The following is an 18,080-nucleotide window of genomic DNA, read 5'->3' on the forward strand; positions in this document are numbered from 1 at the left end:
TGTGTGTAATTCAAATATTAATTCCTTTAAACAGAAGTCATTCTTTTCCTGAAGAATTGAATGAGAGAATCAAGTTTGGAAGAGCATTGAATCTTAAAAATCTCTTAAGTGTGGCAGTCTCCACAACTGCAGAGTTCAGGGGCTAGCAGTAGCCTACAGTGTGGTAGCAAACAAGCTGCATCTAAGTTCATAGCTGTGTAAGTCAGTCTCTCAGAGGTTCAGCAAGTTCTCACTGGTGAAGCTCTGTGGCTTCTCTATTGTCACAAATTCTGTCTCTCACTGTATACCATTAAACAAATGTCCAGATTTCAAAATTTTGCTTCTCTGCTACCTTTCAGCTTAGTTTCTACTACACAATTGCTATTTTATTTTTTCAATTTATAAGAAAATTAAATAGATTGCTATTTTATTTTTTCAATTTATAAGAAAATTAAATAGGCCATTCCATATAGTGTGGGTTCTTTCCAGTTTTGGTCTACATACTCAGTCATTTCAAATTCTATTATAAAATTTAACGGGGTATCTTCAGGTGCTTTGAAAGGTGAGTGCTAAACTAAAAGATTGTCTCTGTCCTCCCCCATGTATTATCTTTATCTTAGTTAAATATAGGTTCATTAATATTTTACCTATTTTCTTGCCTAAGGTCATATATTCCTATTTTTTTCCCTTAAGTGGTTCTAAATTATATATTACAATTTATCTTGAACCAGCTGATTTTCTGACAGTTGATGTACTTTATGCTGAGGTCAAGTGTAAGAACACATTAGTTCTAATAATACATATCTATTTATATAGTAAAACTAAATAACTAAAACCTGTAGTATTACAATGTGTATGCTTTCTGCTGATTATTGTTTGTCAACTTTGATGTTCTAGTAGGAAATGTTTCGGCAGGATGGTGTTAATTTCTGAAAACAAATATTTAAAGTGTTTGTGATGTCTGCAATGTTTTGGATGTCAACAGTGACACAGTTGAATGTTGGGAGATTAATCCAAAGCACATCATAAATTGACTGCTAAGGGAAAAAAGAATAGGCATGGATGATGATACTAGCATGACTTAAAAATGAAATGTTATTGGTCTAGTTGAGACTTCTGTAATCAGTAACCTCTCTGAACATAAAATTACCATGGTCTTGTGCTTCTCTTTCTTACCCAAGTCTTATTTCCTATTATGTTTTGACTGCTTTTGCATTTTGTCACCTGTATATTCCAAACAGGGTTTCCGTTATTTTGGTTAAAATAAATTCTGCACCATGCGTGTGAATTTTCTAAAAGTAATTTACAAACAACCTTTATGTGGAATTGGGTCACCCCAAGGAAGAGATTATGTTGTTCTAAACATCTGCAATAATTTAAATCTAAAATCAATTGTTGCTCAACAGCCTGAAACTCCTGTGGTTTTTAAGCTTTCCATGCACCAGAATGGCTTATCTCAGGCTGCCAGTGAAAGTGACTTGCTTTCCAGACTGATAAAGCTACTTTACCTCTATCTTGCAAATTTGTGAAATGTTTTTTTTTAACATTTCTTGTTTTTACAGTACCTGTCACTAAAAAGATACATTTTAATTTAAAAAATAACCCACAAATTTATTTTCAGTTCACTTGGTTGCAGTTCACAGTTGAGTTCAGTGCACATAACACAGTTCCGATTATTGTTTAGAGAAGTTAATGATGTGGGGAAAAAGAAGGGGCACAGTGCTGGTATTGATTACTTGATTCTGAAAGCCCTTTGCAATGCTTATCTCAAAGCCTTGACTATATTTTATCTGTGTAAATGGATATCACTTCCTATTTTTGGAATCTGTAGTGGAAATCTCAATTTGTTAATATTGAAAACAGATATTCCTTCATGACTGCCATACTTTGCTTGTGGCTTCATGTAAAAATTGAACTCCGGCCAGGAAGGGAAAATTAAAAGTTAATTAAAACATTACACTTCAAAACTCCATGTATCTGAATTTCTCTGAATAGAGACGGTGACGCAGGGAACCTTACAGTTTTATTTACTTGTTGGAGGGACAGTTGCACTGTATTTGAAACTGGATAAGGATTTTAACTCTTGACTAAGTTTAGGTACAAAACTTGGGAATTTCCCTAAAAATCTTCAAAAACAAACAGTTCTAAAGAGGTTTTGAAGTGGCTAGGGGTATGATTTAATTTTATGAATAAAATTAGACTTTGATTCCAGAATTGATCATTGCTGCTGCTCTCCATAATCTTGTAGTTGCTAGAGTTGACAGTTATTCCTGGCTCTGTGTATAAGGAATTCAGTCAGAAAAATAACCATACCATAGCACTGAAGGTGTTTCTGTAGTGAAAAGCCATGTTAATAATTAGGTTTGGCAGTGCTGTCTTCTGCTAGTGGAGCCTGTAACATTACAGTTTTTACATCAAGGAAAACACTGCAAACTGTTCCTCAAAATGCTTGGTCTTACTCTCTATACAGACGGAAATAAAAAATGGTCCCGATTCTGCTTTTTTGTTTATTTCTTTTTCCATCAGTAGTATTCTCTCATCAAGTGTTTTCACTGGACTTTCTGTTCTTTTCAGAATTTCTTGGCTTACAGCTTCTGAATGGCAAAGCCTTCAGTGTTCACATGTGCCACTTTCCTCTGCTTGTAAGTTGCTTGGTATAGTCATACCTCAACATATTTCAGGCATACATTTCCATGTTTGAGAACCATAGTTTTAACCAAGTTCTCCTGTAAACTGTTGTCTGTACCTATACTTATAAGGGAACAGAAACTATACATGTCACTGTGCAAAGGAGATTTGGTTTTCTTCATTAATCTTGTGGTTAACATTATTATTCCAAATTATAGGAATATGCCATTCAGAATTCTCACATGCTTTAGTAGTATTTAGTTCTAACAATATTCTCGTATACTAGGAAACCTATTTGAAGGATTTGACAAAATAATTGGTCAACTAAAACACCGGAAAATCCCTTTGTTGTAATACCAAATGTCCTAGCCCTTGATGGGGCTGCACAAAGAGGACATTTCAGCAACTGCTAAAACTTGCTTAAATTAGATTGTTTAGGAAATTATTGCCCAAAGGCATGTGTTTTGTTTGTTTGTTTTGTTCTTTATTCTTCTTTCTCCTTGTGTTTGACGAGCTACTTTGAGTATAAACTGTATTCGAACAATGTGATTACCAGGGAAGATTTAGGGGTACTGTTTGACACAAACAAATAAAACCAACTCCAGAGTCATTGCTAATTCTTTGTGTAGTTCTGAGATTTAGAAAATCTTAAGCCATTTAGGTGATGTGGAGAGAGCAAACACATTGTGCATTACCTTTGTTTTTCTTTTATCTAAGCCTGACATACGACAGGAGGATGTGGCAGGGGGAATGAGAATGGTAAGGGTGGCACTACTGATTTGGTACCAACAGAAGCAGGACTTTGCTTTCAGACCAGTGCTGACCTACACTAAACCTGTTTGGTTGTCTGCATCTTTCGTATCAAGAAATCTACGACCCAGATGGCCATGCCATGCATTGGGGGCTGACTGTACAAGTAACTTTACCTTAAAATGTGCAGTCTTTCTTATAGCATAGTTGTTAACATCTTGACTTCAGTATGTATGATAGTTTTTGAGTTGCATAATATACATGGTGATTGCTGTAGCTTAAATTGATTACTAAATTCATTACCCACTGTACAAGTAGTGCAAAGTCACTGGCACCTTTTGTTAGAAAGACAGACTGAGGAATGAAGCATCCAGATACAGACAACTCTTTGCAAGCAGTTGAAGACCTATTCAGTTCTACCCTGAATCAGTGCAGTGTTGTAGGGCCTGACAAGCAGATATTCTTGCAGAGATCCATGCTGATATCATCACTGAAATACAGCTATTCATTTTGGACTTGAGAAGAGATACACCAACTTATAAGGTGGGGAACAGATGCTATTAGAGAATAAGGAAACACCAAGCCTAGACATGGGATAAAACATGTTCTTATACAGGTATATGTAGGTTAGTTTCTGCAGTAACCTCATCTTCTGAAACTTTAGGGGGTGAGGAGCGTTCATATGTTATTTCTGTGCAGCTTAGAAAGGTGTCTTTCTGCTGTCTTCAGGCTAGTCAGCATCTCCAAAGAAAGAACATCAGATACAAAGTCCAGAGCACTGGTGGTGAAGAAGCAGTCCAGTGCAATGAGGAGCTATAGTAAAATTGTTGAAGCGGAAATGCGGAGGACTCTGCTTTGTGAGATACAGGCATGTGGATTTAAGATGCAATGTGTAGTTGAAGATGTAGCTATTAGAAAACCACAAAAGTAAATGATTCTCCAAGAAACAGGGTTTCTCTAGTGTAAGAGAAACAATTATATCTGTTTCTATTGTAGCAGTGTGCCAAAATGATTAATTCTGTGATGATGAAAGTTGTATAAATGCTTAAAAATATTACATCCAGCTCACAAATGGACTAAACATTAACAAATAACAGAAATTCTACACTGAGATTTCATGGTGCAATTTTAACTGATGTTTCTGCTGACAGCAGCAAAATTAAATGCACATCAGAGAACTCGACTTTAGGTACGTATTCAACCCCTAGATAGCTACTGTTCTACTTTCCGCTGTTTTTTTCATTCTGAAAATACTTTGCCTACACATCTGCAATTCATACTCTTTTATCTTGACCGAATTTCTGGTGATTCAGTGTTTAGTTAATTAAGACTTGGCAGGTGAAATAAATGGCACTTGGCCACCAAGCCCACACTGAGTTTGTGGGTGTATGGTGCCGGTTTCCATTTGTTTCACCACTTCTTGGCTAAAAATGTGAACTTGGAGGTCAAAACACCAACTGTGGATAGACTGAAAGGGATGCGATGGGGTCTTCCATCTGTGAGTGAGCAGTAGAAAAACCACGATCGTACACCGTTTTGAATAAGGTTTGACTTTTTTTCATACAGTTTTGAAAATGTTGTATTGCTCAGATTAATACTCTGGGGAAGAGAAATCATAATAGCTCTTTTAAAAGGAAGCTTTTTTCATAAATTCAACTAGGAAATTTTGACATGTAGCTTTGTAGTTTGCCTAAGTTCAAAACTGTTGTCCCCTGTGGAAGGTGACACTGCAAGGTGATTTATCATGGCATTAGTGAAGCTGGGCTGCTTTTTCAAATTACCGTATGTCTGAAGAAAAACAATTTGGTCTTTGTCATATGATGTACATAATAATAGTGTTGTAACTATAACCAGAAAAAAAAAAAAAAGATTGGAAACATCAAGAGGCATCAGAGTTTAAAAAGGAAATCACTTTTTTAGTTTTCTTTTCTTGAAGGATGTAGGTCAGACTAATATATATGGAAACCTCTTTTCAACGTATTCTTCATCCTCATGTTAAATGGCTTTTTTAGATGCAGGTGGCAGGTGTATTTTATAATGCAGTTCGTGAAGATGTATTGTCACTAGATGATGGCATCTATGAAGCAGAAACTGCATAGTTGGTGGTAACTGTTGGGTTTCTGTGTTGTTGTTTTGTTTTGTTTCTTAATGGCTTACAGCCAAGTGTTGGCTGGGAGCTGGCTTTGGTACAGAAGCAGAGTGATTTGTTTGGGCACACCTGCTCACCAAGGCTGTTCTGTTGTGTCATACTGTAAGATTGATACCATTTTACCTGAAGCCATGAATTCTTTAATTATTCATGTTTGCCACTTGTAGCTACATGAACAGCATGCGCTTCTATTTGTAGATTCCACCTTCTTGAGACTAAAGAGTAATGCTGGGATGGGTGAAACACTAAAGGAAGAAAATTCCTTCATTTCATTCATATTAGTGTTTTTGCTACTCTGTAGTTGTCAGTGGCAGAAAAAAATAGAATATATATCCTTTAGTAAAGGACTATCTAAAGCTGTATTATTTCAAAGAAGGAGGGAAACTGAGTTCATCAGTAAAACTTTCCTAGTGTCTTAAAATCAACGTGATGCACAGTTGATGCCTCCTGTTTCTTGATAGAAGCTGTAGGTACCCTTCATAGCAAAAGGGGTCTTCAGAGAATAGAGTAATACTTTTATTAGTCTTATAGGATTTTGTACACCCTTACCCTGGAATAAAATCAAAGTAGAAACAGTCAAACTGTCAAATATACCAGCATTTCTAGGCATGGAAAGACAAGTTAAACTCCTTTTATTGGAGGTTTGCATCTAAATGAGGTGAATATATTTATATATTTTTTTTCTTTTTACAAAGATGTCTTTGGAAAATCTTCCCCTCTTTTTTGGTTTCACTAAGATTGTGAGCATAACAACTGCTTCGGGATCAGACTACTGTTTAGAAAGCCAGAGCGTGCAGTAGATTTTTTTTTTCTTCCACAGTTATGGGAAATGTTGCTGACAGCAAGGTGCCTGATAGGGTATCTGTTCATATCTTCATTATGCTGAATGTGTTGTTTGTATGTCTATACAGGTATAAATGATCTTCCTTATGACCTTTAGTTGTCTACTTGTTAATTGAGGAGACTTTTAAAATGGGCTGTACAAATAACATTAACCAGCAGTGGAAAGGGGACTTGCCAGGAAAAATGAAAGTACCAGAACTATTGGTACCATTTTTCACTGTGGAAATGGTAGGATTTACGCACACAGGTTTGTTGAGTTGGAGCTGAGTGGGATAAACTCTAGGAGGTACAGTGTTGTTAAGACTCCTTGATTAAAATGTACATTAGCAGCACATCTCCACGTGATCATAGACACACTTGCTTTGTGTGTTTAGATCCAGTGCTGTTAGTAGATACACACATAACTACTTAAATACAGAGTGTAGTCTGAGAGCCAGAAAAATCTTTCTGCTGAAGTAAGGGGTGAGGAACAAGGCGTCTTTAAAGGAATTCTCAGCTCTCTCACAGTTTGGGATAGCTGTTAGGTCCTTTTGGTTTACTTCCCAATATTGAAAGAATTTAAACTCTTGCCTTTAAATCTGCATCAGGCTTTTTATTCTGTCTATCCAATCTTCGTTCTTAATGTATTAAGAGCTAGATTCTAGTAGAAGTCAACAGAAAGAACAAAACTAATCATGGAGAACTAGAGCAAGGTTTGCACATAAAGCCAAGACTTTGTTCATGTTGCAAGCTCGGAATAAATTTTGGGACTGGATTGCTAGCATTGAAGGACTAAACGTGTTTAGGAAGGACAGGTATCCCAACTGGGCTCCCATTGTATGTGAAGAATGTAGCTTCTATTTTGAAAATGGTGATAAATGGGCTAAGTACACATCGGGGGTGTGTCATGTGAAACCTCTGTTGCTGCAAAAATCTGAAAAGTCTAACAAGTGTCTGTAGGGCATGGGGTAGTCTTATTATTTGGCCTCAGAGCAAGGCAAGGAGCTAGATGATCTCTTGCTGTTTCTTCCACACTTACACTTAAGCAGAAAAAAAAAAAAGCATTTTTTTTTTTCTCACCAGCGTCACGTCATCTGGTTTGTATTTTTTCCAGCAGTGATGCGCATGCCAGCAGTATCACCTGCAAGAAACTTTTTCAGTTCATATTTCAGCTTGGGGCAGAGCTGTTTGAAAGTTCCCAGCCGTCTCACTCAAGCTGTTGAAGTACACGAGTTAACAGTTACAGGGCAACTGGATTCAGTCAAAACAGACAGTGGGTGGGTTTTCAGGGGCTGGCCACAAAGATTTAAAAGAAAATAAAAATAATAATAATTGCTAACATCATGGCAAAATTGTAAAATAGTTGTGGTGTTTTTTTGGTAGTTTGTATTGCATGGTTCAGGACGTTCTTCAGGCAGATGTAGATACCTGTATTAATTTTTACCTGAAGTTTTTCAGTTATTGGTCTAGGAAACAACAGGTTAAATTAGAGACTTTGATCCTATTCCCATGGCAACAAGTAACCCTTCTTAAGGTTACTTGAATATTTATCTTACTTCAAAAGCAGAAATGCTAAATTACTTCTTATTAGTACCTTGAAATTCTCCTGAAAGCTAACAAGAGGAAAACTATGCTAATACAAAGCTCTTCTGCTTGTGACTCTTTAGACATTGATGCATTCTATAAGCATTGATCTGGTCAGAGTTTCTGACTGCAGGGTTTTTCACTTTACACGTCACGTCTGGGAAGCAGACCTGTTGATGAAGTTTTAATGAGTGGTATTTATTTTACCTTTGAATTTTTTTTTCCTGAGATGCATTGAAAGGGATGCTGATGTAAGAGCAAATGACTATCCACAAAACAGTAAAATAGCACAACTGTCCTGTAATGTATGAAATATATAAAAAGAATAATTTTCCATTGACCTTTTCATTTATTAGTAACCTTTTAGCAGTAATAGATACAGAGCTGTTGGATGGAAATGTTACCTCTCTTACTCAATTTGTCTGTCTGATTATCTAGGCTTAGTGAATCTTTTTGCATGTTGCGAGAAAATCAAAGGTTTATGGCCTTTCCACCCCTATTTCTTCGGAGAGCAGGAATGGTGAGATGAAACTGACTGACCTATTCAGCTTCCCTGCCTTTATTAGGCAGAGGTCTGCTTCACTATGTGGCTGTGTGGTGAAAACAGAGGGTGCCAGGACGGGTAGCCATAAAGTATTTGTGATGGAGAGGTCAAACCGAGCCCATAATTCTGGGTTGCATCCAAAACACAGAAGTTTATTTTGGCCAAGCTTCTTAACTTGTGCCTTGTTACCCAAGGAAAGGCCTCTGGAATTGATTAACTCTGCACAAAGACTTGGTCTGTGTACGTTTTCATTAAGGAGGAGCCCTTCGTGTTATGTTTTTCCCCATTCATTGCTTTCCCTTGGTGTGAACAATATTTTTACATCCAGTTTTACTGTAAAAATAAAGTTTTTGCGCTTTTCTTACAGGTGCATCGCCTTTAAACTGATGTTTTCTAATATTTATTTCAAGGACAGTCTACTTCTCTGCTGTATTTATAATAAAAATACTAAAACAGAACTTAAAAAGCAGATCTATCAGGTGAGCCAGTGTTTTCAGATGAGACTGTTGACAAACGAAGGCAGCATCTCAGTACAGAGTGATGTTTTAGCATGAGCAGAGAGAAATGAGCGATATCTTAGAGCAACAAGAAAGTTTATTTCAGAAAATGGACAAAGTATTTCAGCAGGCTTAATAGTGGGATGGGGCCATGACAAAACCACTAATATCCATTACATGGATACATTACATTAATATCAATTACATGGATATTAGTGTTAGATTACTCTGTTTACTACCCCCACACGCTCCTGCCTTTTTCAGTTCATATATTTCACATATTTTAAAAAATCATGGAAAAAAGGCTTTTGATGCCACACGGCAAAGATGTTACGTAGTGCCATAGGATTATTTCCTCTAAGGCTTAATTGCTGCTGGACTGTGAAATCCTCGAGCTCAGTTGATCTAGAACTCCTAAGACCAGTGTTATATAGTGAAACTGGCCATTTTTAGTTTTTAGGTACTTGGGTGCCAACTCTGACTTTTTGAAATGCACGTGCTTTACACTGTGTGAAAACCAGGCTGCTTTAAGACATACTCAATTTTGAAATAACTATTTTTTTAGTATTTTGTTATGTTTAAAGCTGTGCTTAACTTTTTTTTTCAGTGCATGCTTCAAAATTAATGGCTCAATGTTATGTTAACACATTTTGATTACAGATTTTCCAGCAAAGTAACTTGTATGAATAAAAAGGGGAGGCGCATGATTTTCTGACCACAAAACAGAGCAGTGCTGGGACTTTAGAGAGCACAGAGATGTTGTGTGTACATCCCACAAGCAGGCCCTCCCCATCCTTTCTAGGTGTTTCTGTGTACTTCATGCTGCCACCCTGAGATTTATTCAGAGCCTTCTCTCAGAAGGATGTTCTTCTAAACTGTTTGTGTATGACAAGTAGTCTGATATCCTCATGAAGTATTCTGTTCATTTATTCATTGTCCTGCTCAAGGATCTCGGCACTGACTTCATATATTTACACTTCTGATGTCCCAACAGTATGTGTTTAATAATGTGTAAGCTTTAGCATTGACTCACTTGTAACACAAAATACTACTTGAGAGCAGGAAGAGTACAAGTAGGATTAATATTGTGTGGGTACAAAGTCGTGGTGTGATTTAAATTTTTTTTAAAAGGGCATTTAATGCAGACTGAATCATTTTTCAGTTATTTGAAAGGGCATGGGAAGAAATCAAAATTGAAGTACTGCAGTAGACCCTAATTTATTAGTCAAGTGGAAGGGAAAAGATCTTATCTAGTGAGGCCGCAAAAGATTACACTGCATCTTGTTCACTGACGGGAAGTGATCTTTCTTAAACAGAAATTCCAAAGAAAGGTTGAAGACAGGCCAGAAGGCTACTCAAGTCTGAAGCTCCTTCACCCACAGTGACTAATTACATATTCTGTAAATGATTTACCCACTTTAATGTCTTCTTAAGTTCCACTATCGTGAAGCTAATCACTTTTAAAAAAGGAAAAGTGAATAAATGCTTTTGCTACCAACAGTCTTTTCTCCCTTGTGGGTGATAAATGTTGATCTTCCCAAATATGTGCGTGCATGTACCTATATGTGTGCACACGCATATTTGGTTATCTGTTTGTGGAAAACACCATCTTATTTTTATATTTTGCATTACTTGGAAGCCTATTAATCAATTAGCAGCTTGTAAATTGCTGCTAAGTTTTTGATGGCCTCACAAGCTGTTTAAAATTCCCTCTTGTTCCATGGAGGTTCCTTTCCAGGCATGGCCACCGCCTTCCAGAAATGCTGCTTGGACAAAGGGAGAAGCCACACAGCTGGGAATCACAGAACAACAGCCTCCTGAATTTTTGACTCGCACTCTGAAGGGGGAGAGATGGTTATCTTTTTCAGGGAAATCCATTACTGAATTTTGCATTTATCAACATGGACTCCTTTTGGAACTACGGGGCTTGTTTCTAGGAAAAATATTTTGATAGTCTGTCTCAAGGTTTAACTCTCAATGTTTAACTCTGTCAATCTCAATTCCCGCCTTCATCTTTTTCATAACTTCCTACAGCATAGAAAATTCCTATTCTATTTCCCAGATCTCTGTTTTCAATTTCAGATATTTGTAGGCTATTATGCCCTCTCACAACTGAAAGCTCCTCATGCTATTCATCAGTGTTGGTCTTTTTTTTTCTGCCGAAATTCTGCTTTCAACTCAGTACAAAAGTACTGAGAAAGGGCTGTAAGTCGCTCTAGAATAAAGTAGAAGAGCAAAAAACATGTATGTATTACAGTCTTAAGCTAAAATTGTCATGTTTTTATGATTAGCCTTCAGAAATGTAGAAAAATGTGACTAATTAATGTTTTGGTGTGTATCCTGGACTTTAGGAATAATAACCAGTGAAAAGGGATCTGCCGTCTTTCCTGAATTTCAAAGTTGTGTGAAATTTGCCAGTTGGTCTGGATTTTCCTTGGGAATGATACTAAATATGGAAGTTATATTATAGCATTTTCAAAATGAAAAATGTAGTATGTTTTCATGACAGAATGAAAAGTTGTTAATTACTGTGGAAGCACACATTGTCCATTTATTTCTGGCAAGTATTATCTGAGTAGCTCAGGAGCCTCATATGGTTAAGGAAAATTGTGATTTAATCTTACACATAAGCATGTTGTCTTCAGTGGAATTAAAACACTGAAGGCTGTATCCTGCCTGAATAGGGACAGCCTTTTGAATGGGAAATTAATAGATGGCATCATGAATTCGGTTTTAAACAAAGTAAATAACCTCATGCAACTGGAATATTCTGCCCCAGGCTTCGATTTCGTCCTCTTTTGCTCACCGTGCTAAGTTTCTGGTGTGACTTCTTCATTGATGGTAATGCATCAAATCTATTCATGGCAATGTATCAGGTCTGTTTGAGTTGTACAGATAAAGTTTGACTGCATTGTCTCTATTTTTTCCAAAGAAACTCATGCCCCGATCATCTAAATTGTGACTCATGCAATAAGTTATCCGAGATGCTTGGGGCAGACATGAGAAGTGCAAATATACTTGTTGTTTGTGTGCTCTACGCTGGGTTCATCATAAATTGCAAGTTGGGATAATTTTTCTCTTTGCCAAACTGCAGACAGGAGATGTAAAACTAACCAGTCATTTTGCAGTGATAAAAAAGGAAATGTTTTTTATGTTATACCTTGTTAGAAGATAGATATATGAAGGATGCTCAGTGTTGCAAAAATGATGTTTATAGTAGGTTTTCTTTTTTTTCTTTTTCTTTTATGTATGTTTTTCATTATGCTTTGGTCATTTTTCTTTGACCATAGCTTATTTTAGGATGCTTCACCTTTAACGGGTGTCCACCTTCCTCCTAATTGAGTAATATTGTCACATTTGGCACTTTGTTTCTTTGACCAGAGTATTCTATTGTAAGTTGTGGTTGGGTTTTGGACTCCTCAGCTCTAAGAGAAATCCATTTTGTGCACCAGCGTGCCATCAAACACAAAGTGACATTGAGATTCCCTGTTTTCCACCAAACAGACAGCGTATAGCTTTGTCAAAACAGCAGGCCATGCAAGGTTTGACAGCACTGAATGCCTTCAGCAAAATCATTTGGCTTGTAGCAGATACATAACTGATAAATAGGATGATGAGTTGATCCAAAAATCCCAATTTGCATACACTGCATGAAATACACTTTTGATGTACTGCATACATCTATATTTGTGTCAAGGCTGATTTGCAAAGGCATTTTATGAAGATGCTTTAGAGTGATGAGGCTTTGTTTATATTCCTCTCATTGCATTGATTGAATTTCTGTTGTATTTCTCTTTAATAAAAGTTTGCTGTGTTTTCATGCATACCTGGGGATAAAGCTAATGCTTAAAACGCTTTGCTAGTTTTTTTTATAGAAGTTGCTAAGTGCTTTTTGAATGGCCAAGTATTTTTGAAAACTACTTTTTAAAGGAGAGAGACAGAGGTGTATAGATGGATATGTGTGTATTTATTTAGAAACGTCATAGCTAGTTTAATCGGCTTTACTGACTTTTCACACTTGCATTTGTTGTTTTTTCTTTAAATCCTTGATCAGAGATTGACATTGAGCGTTGTGTTCGTGAGTCAATCAACCTGTTTCGCTGGACCCCAAAGAGTGCTACGTACAGGCAATATGCACAGCCTCCTCGACAAGCTGGCGAGAGCAACGGCACGAGAAGTTCAATGTCCTGCTTTTCAGCAGATTATCAGGAAGCACCTAGAAGCGACCTGGTAAGTGCCCTGGCACATGGAGGGGGAAGACAAATGATACACAGGCATGCACTATTGTCCATTCTTGCATTGTTTTAATGCAAAGCTTTATTTATTGCGTACATTTGTTTCTTTGGTGTAGCTCAGAGAACTCTAAATCCTCAAGGCCTCAGAGAACTCTAAATCCTATTGTCAAAGTAGTCGTGAGTGATAATAATTGTACCTAGCTTATGGTGATATTTTAAAATTTTAAAGTTTAAAATAGTGGGATATGTCCCTGCCTAAGTAGGTAAGAGGAGGTAGAAAGATAAATGGATCTTTTTAGTTATATAGCTGCAATGTTGGTTGTTGAAATACCAGCTGATGAGTTTATTGTTGATCTTGTTTTAAAATCTAAAACGATGCTATTAGTCTCTTTCTTGCATCTATAGGATTCACATGAGAATTGCAATGGGTAGGCAGATTTCAAACTGCTGTAGAGGAGAATTGCTATTGCCATTCGGTTAGGGTACTCCAACTCAGTGCAAGTTTGAGGAGTCATATTAATGCCAATATTGTGTGTGTGTGTGTGTTTTGAGGGAGATTTTTTTGGTGAATTTTTGTTTGGTTTTTGTTCTTTTTTTAATCAATGTCACAATTTTACTTTTGTCTTACAGTTTCGTAGCAAAGGCCCTTGCATCCGCTAATATGTTGTTGATCTGGACAGTAGAGCCATCCTGTAGCTGGCTTTTTACCTTCCTTGCACTGCGAAGTGGTTACTTTCAGCCACGTTCAAGTTAGTTGCTCTAGGACCTTCTTAGTTATGTACAAATTTTCCAGCTCTTTTGATAGTCTGTGCCACCCCATCACAGTTTAATGAGGTGGGGCAGGGCGAAGAGGCTTTTCTTTTTTTGTTGTTGTTGTTTTGTTCTGTTTAGTGCAGTAAGAAAATACCCACCAAACTTCAGTCCCTGGTAGTTATGTTGTCACTGCAAAGCACAGGAGTTTGACACATTCATCACACACACTTGCTTCTTAACTACTGCACGGTGTTAGAGCCTGTGCCATGGTATTAATTCTGAGGAAGAATCAAACGCAGTTAATGAGGTTTAACTGCTCTGAAATGTAGTTCTTTATTCCCTGTATTTTTTTCCTGAGCAGGAAGTAGAAAGTTTTTTTTTGGTCATGTGGGATTTTTTGTTGTTTTTTTGTTAAACTACACTGCTTTGAACTTAAGTTTCTTTGATGTACATGCCAATAAAATTATTTCTTTTTGTGCTGGATCTCTGCCTCTCTCCGCTCCTGCTCTTCCAGCTCTGTGGTGTTCTTCGTTGCCACAACAGACCACTATCCAGGTCATACCTGCAGAACTACAAACAGGCTTTGTCTCAGGAGAGAAACAATAAAAGAACAGTTTTCCAGTGAGAACTGGAATTTTTAGGAAAAACTTCTCAGAAAGAGCAGTCAGGCATTGGAGCAGGTTGCCCAGGGAAGTGGTGGAGTCACCGTCCCTGGAGGTGTTTAAAGACAGGGTAGATGTGGTGCTTAGGGACATGGTTTAGTGAGCAATATTCATGGCAGGGGGACAGTTGGACCAGATGATCTTGGAAGTCATTTCCAACCTTAATGGTTCTGTGATTGATTGAAAGAACTGGGTAACAGGAAGGTGATTCAGGTAGCTCTGGCTGTTTTTTCCGTCTTGGCATGCCAGGTTAAAGGGTATGGCTCAAGCAGTTTTGAGAGGCAGTATGTTAGTTACATCTGCATTTGCCTTAGCAAAGAAAAGCTGGTGAACAAGAATATATCTGCATAGCTATTCAGTTCAGGAAAAAATATCCCTTTGTCTTCCTATTAAAATCTGATGATTGTTTTTTGTCAGCTATACCGTCTGAAGGGTGCTGGTGATTTGAAGTGATTCTGTTCCATCCTCTCAGCAGTATAAATCTAGTCAGTCTTTATATAAATAAAATTAAATGGTATTTTTTTCTTCCATGTTCTCCTACAATCAAAATTCATTCATTACTACATTACAGTAGTAGGGGAAGAATATATATATATACCTGTCCTATCTATTTGGCCGTCTGCATTAGATTTTAGGCTTCAGATCTGTTTTTCTCAACTACTAAGAAACTAAGCTCTGTATTGTCACTTCAGTGTATCTGAATACTTAAGTAGTCCTTAAACCTGAGTATGATATTCAGTCATCATCTTTTTTTTTTTTTTTAACTGTATTTTTTTAATATTACCGTATTTTCTGTAAGCCTTGGGCACAAATCCAGGACTCCAAGAGCTAGACCTGCAAATGCAGAACTAAAGGAAACTAAAGAGTTTATAGGATTTAAGAAATAATAGGTAGGAGTACAAAGGCAACTGGGAAGAAAAATGAAATGACACAAGAATACTGGTGGTTGTCATACAGGAATTTCAGCAAATACGACTGCTGTGCTGGTCTACAGATGCATAGAGAAGCTTTCTGAAGGAGCCAAGGACTGCAAATTCATAGAATAATTCTGATAGGAGGTCATCTGGTACAAATTCTTTCAGAAAACAGACAAAACCCTGAATTCAGATGAGCTTGCCAGGGGCTTTGTCCTGTCAGATCATGAAAACTTCCAAGGAAAGTGATTATGCAGTCTCTTTTTGCAGCCTACTCCAATGCTTGACAGTGAAAATGTTTTCATGTATGTGCTAGCTTTTCTTAATGGTATGACAAGAGTAAACAGCCAAGTTTCCTCAGTCCTGAGGATGTGCTCATGCTTTTCTGTGTCCAGGCAAGAGTAAAGAGGCTTGGAAGCAGCAAGGAGGGATAAGGGAGAGAGCAACAACGATGTGCTGAATTAGTAAATAGAACAAAGATTTGTAATTGTAGCAGAGAAAAAAAATCTATTGTTTTGGGTCAAGCAAAGTTTCTTCCATTTCCTGAGAAATGTGTTGGGTCTTTTTTTTCGGTAGTAATTTTATTTTCATACCAAAAATATGTTTGTTTATAATGCCAGTAACTAGGCTCATCCATCCCATGGTTTCCGAGAAATTAAGCTAATGTTTTTTCTATTTCATGGAGGAAAAAAAAATAAATACCACAACTTCTATTGCCTTCTCTTTATTTTCTGTTTCTTTCTGCTTAACAGTAAAACACTTCTGATTCACTGCCACGTAACTGATGGTTTAACTTCTTTTGAAGCTCAGGGGTGTTGGATCTACTGTAGTTGTGTGGGTTTTTTAGCTCTTTTTATGGAGGAGGACCCTGTGATTTATACAGAAAATTGTGAATATACTCAGTTGTTTTTTTCTGTAGGAAAGAGAAAAGTCATCTCATGGAGACTGGCAAGGAAGCAGATTCATATGTGAAGTTCTAGTGTACAAATGTGTTTCCTCTCATGTGCTGGACTTGTGTGTCAGATTTTGAAACATATATGTTAGGGTATTGTTGGGGGCCACAGTCCAAGCTTCTAAAATCCCATGTAGGGTGAGCCACTAATGAGGCACCTGTCACTTGTAACCACTTCTGCACTTTTAGATATTTGTCTTAGCAAGATGACACTTCATCATAGAATCACGGAATGATTTGGGTTGGAAGGGACCTTAAAGATGATCCAGTTCCAACCCCCTGCCATGGGCAGGGACATCTCCCACTTCTCATGGATTTGAGCAACATTGCGAAGAAAAATTTGAAATTGTTGTTAAAATACTGTTTATGCACAAAGGTGGTTTTTTTTTGTCTTTGTTTTTTAACCTTAATCCCAGAATTGTCTGTTTCTTCAGTCGTGTTCTCTGCTAGTGTTTGCTGCCATTGGAAAACTTTTTTCCACTTGAAAGCAGTGGGAACTGAGTTCAGTCTTCAGTACATACTGCAGTTTTTCTAAAACTCCATTGTGTCCTTGCTGGTCAGTTTAGCTCTTGAAAACATACTTTTTTGTTTCCCTACCTATTTACCTGGTTCACGTGGAATAAGCACTACATGCTACACTTGTATCTCCAGTTTTATCTTTGTGGATCACATCTGTATTTAAGGCTGGGAAGAGTAGGAAACAATTCCTTTGAAAACAGAGTTGTGGGTTTGCTTCTCAAGGTAATTTATGACTTCTTAAAACATCAAGTGTTTAGTGTATTTAATTCTAAACACCATCTGTCTCCTACTCCCATATTTGTATTTTCTTTCTAAGCTGTTTCAGTTTGTTCCTTAAGTGCTTTTTATTGGCTACTCAAATATTTGTGTATATCTGCATGTTACAGTGCTTTGGTTAATAATAACAGGAGAAGTATTTGCCCCTGGGTGAGCACTTTTCATCCTAAATCAGCAGCCAGTAGAACAAACTGTTTTGACTTTTTATTATTAGCATTGATTAGTTTTCATTTTAGTGACATCTATTTGCAACTTCATAAATAGGCTCGGGTGCTCTCCTCCCTCCCAGCCTTGTGTGTTGCTTAATCTTTTACTCTTTCAGCCAGTAAGCATATTTCTGCTGAGATAAAATCTCAAGGAGGAAATAGTTTCAGAGAGAACGAATGTACATCTTAAGTGAATTAGCATGTGTATTTTAAGACAGATAGAAAGTCCAAAATAAGAATTAAAAAACCCTTTGCATTCACCGCTGAATTTTAATAGTAGGTTACTCAAATTTGTTTCTGACTTTTTCTTGACCAGTACACTGAATTTTTTTCTTATTTATCCTGGTGCATGAAATTTACCTTCATGCCCTAGAAGCACACAGAGTAGTGTTCTTGAAAGTCCAGGAGTCAGACACTAATACTATTTATCATGTAACAATTTTCTGTGATTCCTCCATCTCCCTTCTTACAGATATGGTAGATGTGCACACCCTCTCCAGCTATCTGTGTGCATAAAGAGGGAGCGCGTGGTGCAGTTCCTTTACCTCTGCATATACCTGCTCAGTGTGACAGATGGACTCCAGACATCCCCAGGCTGGTACAACTAGGC

At 37.2% G+C, this 18,080-nt stretch overlaps 1 protein-coding gene across 20 annotated transcripts in view; it reads left to right on the top strand.

Moving 5' to 3' along the window:
* The window catches only part of TBCK (TBC1 domain containing kinase), a 107,958-nt gene that overhangs the window by 59,786 nt on the left and 30,092 nt on the right, over nt 1-18,080 (top strand). For all 20 annotated transcript variants that reach the window (XM_035540966.2, XM_050710289.1, XM_050710277.1 and 17 more), the window contains one exon: nt 13,008-13,183. In XM_035540966.2, the coding sequence (XP_035396859.1) occupies nt 13,008-13,183 (176 nt within the window). The remainder of the gene's footprint in view (nt 1-13,007; nt 13,184-18,080) is intronic.

The sequence above is a fragment of the Cygnus atratus genome, chromosome 4 (genome assembly GCF_013377495.2).
Source record: "Cygnus atratus isolate AKBS03 ecotype Queensland, Australia chromosome 4, CAtr_DNAZoo_HiC_assembly, whole genome shotgun sequence".
NCBI lineage: Eukaryota > Metazoa > Chordata > Aves > Anseriformes > Anatidae > Cygnus > Cygnus atratus.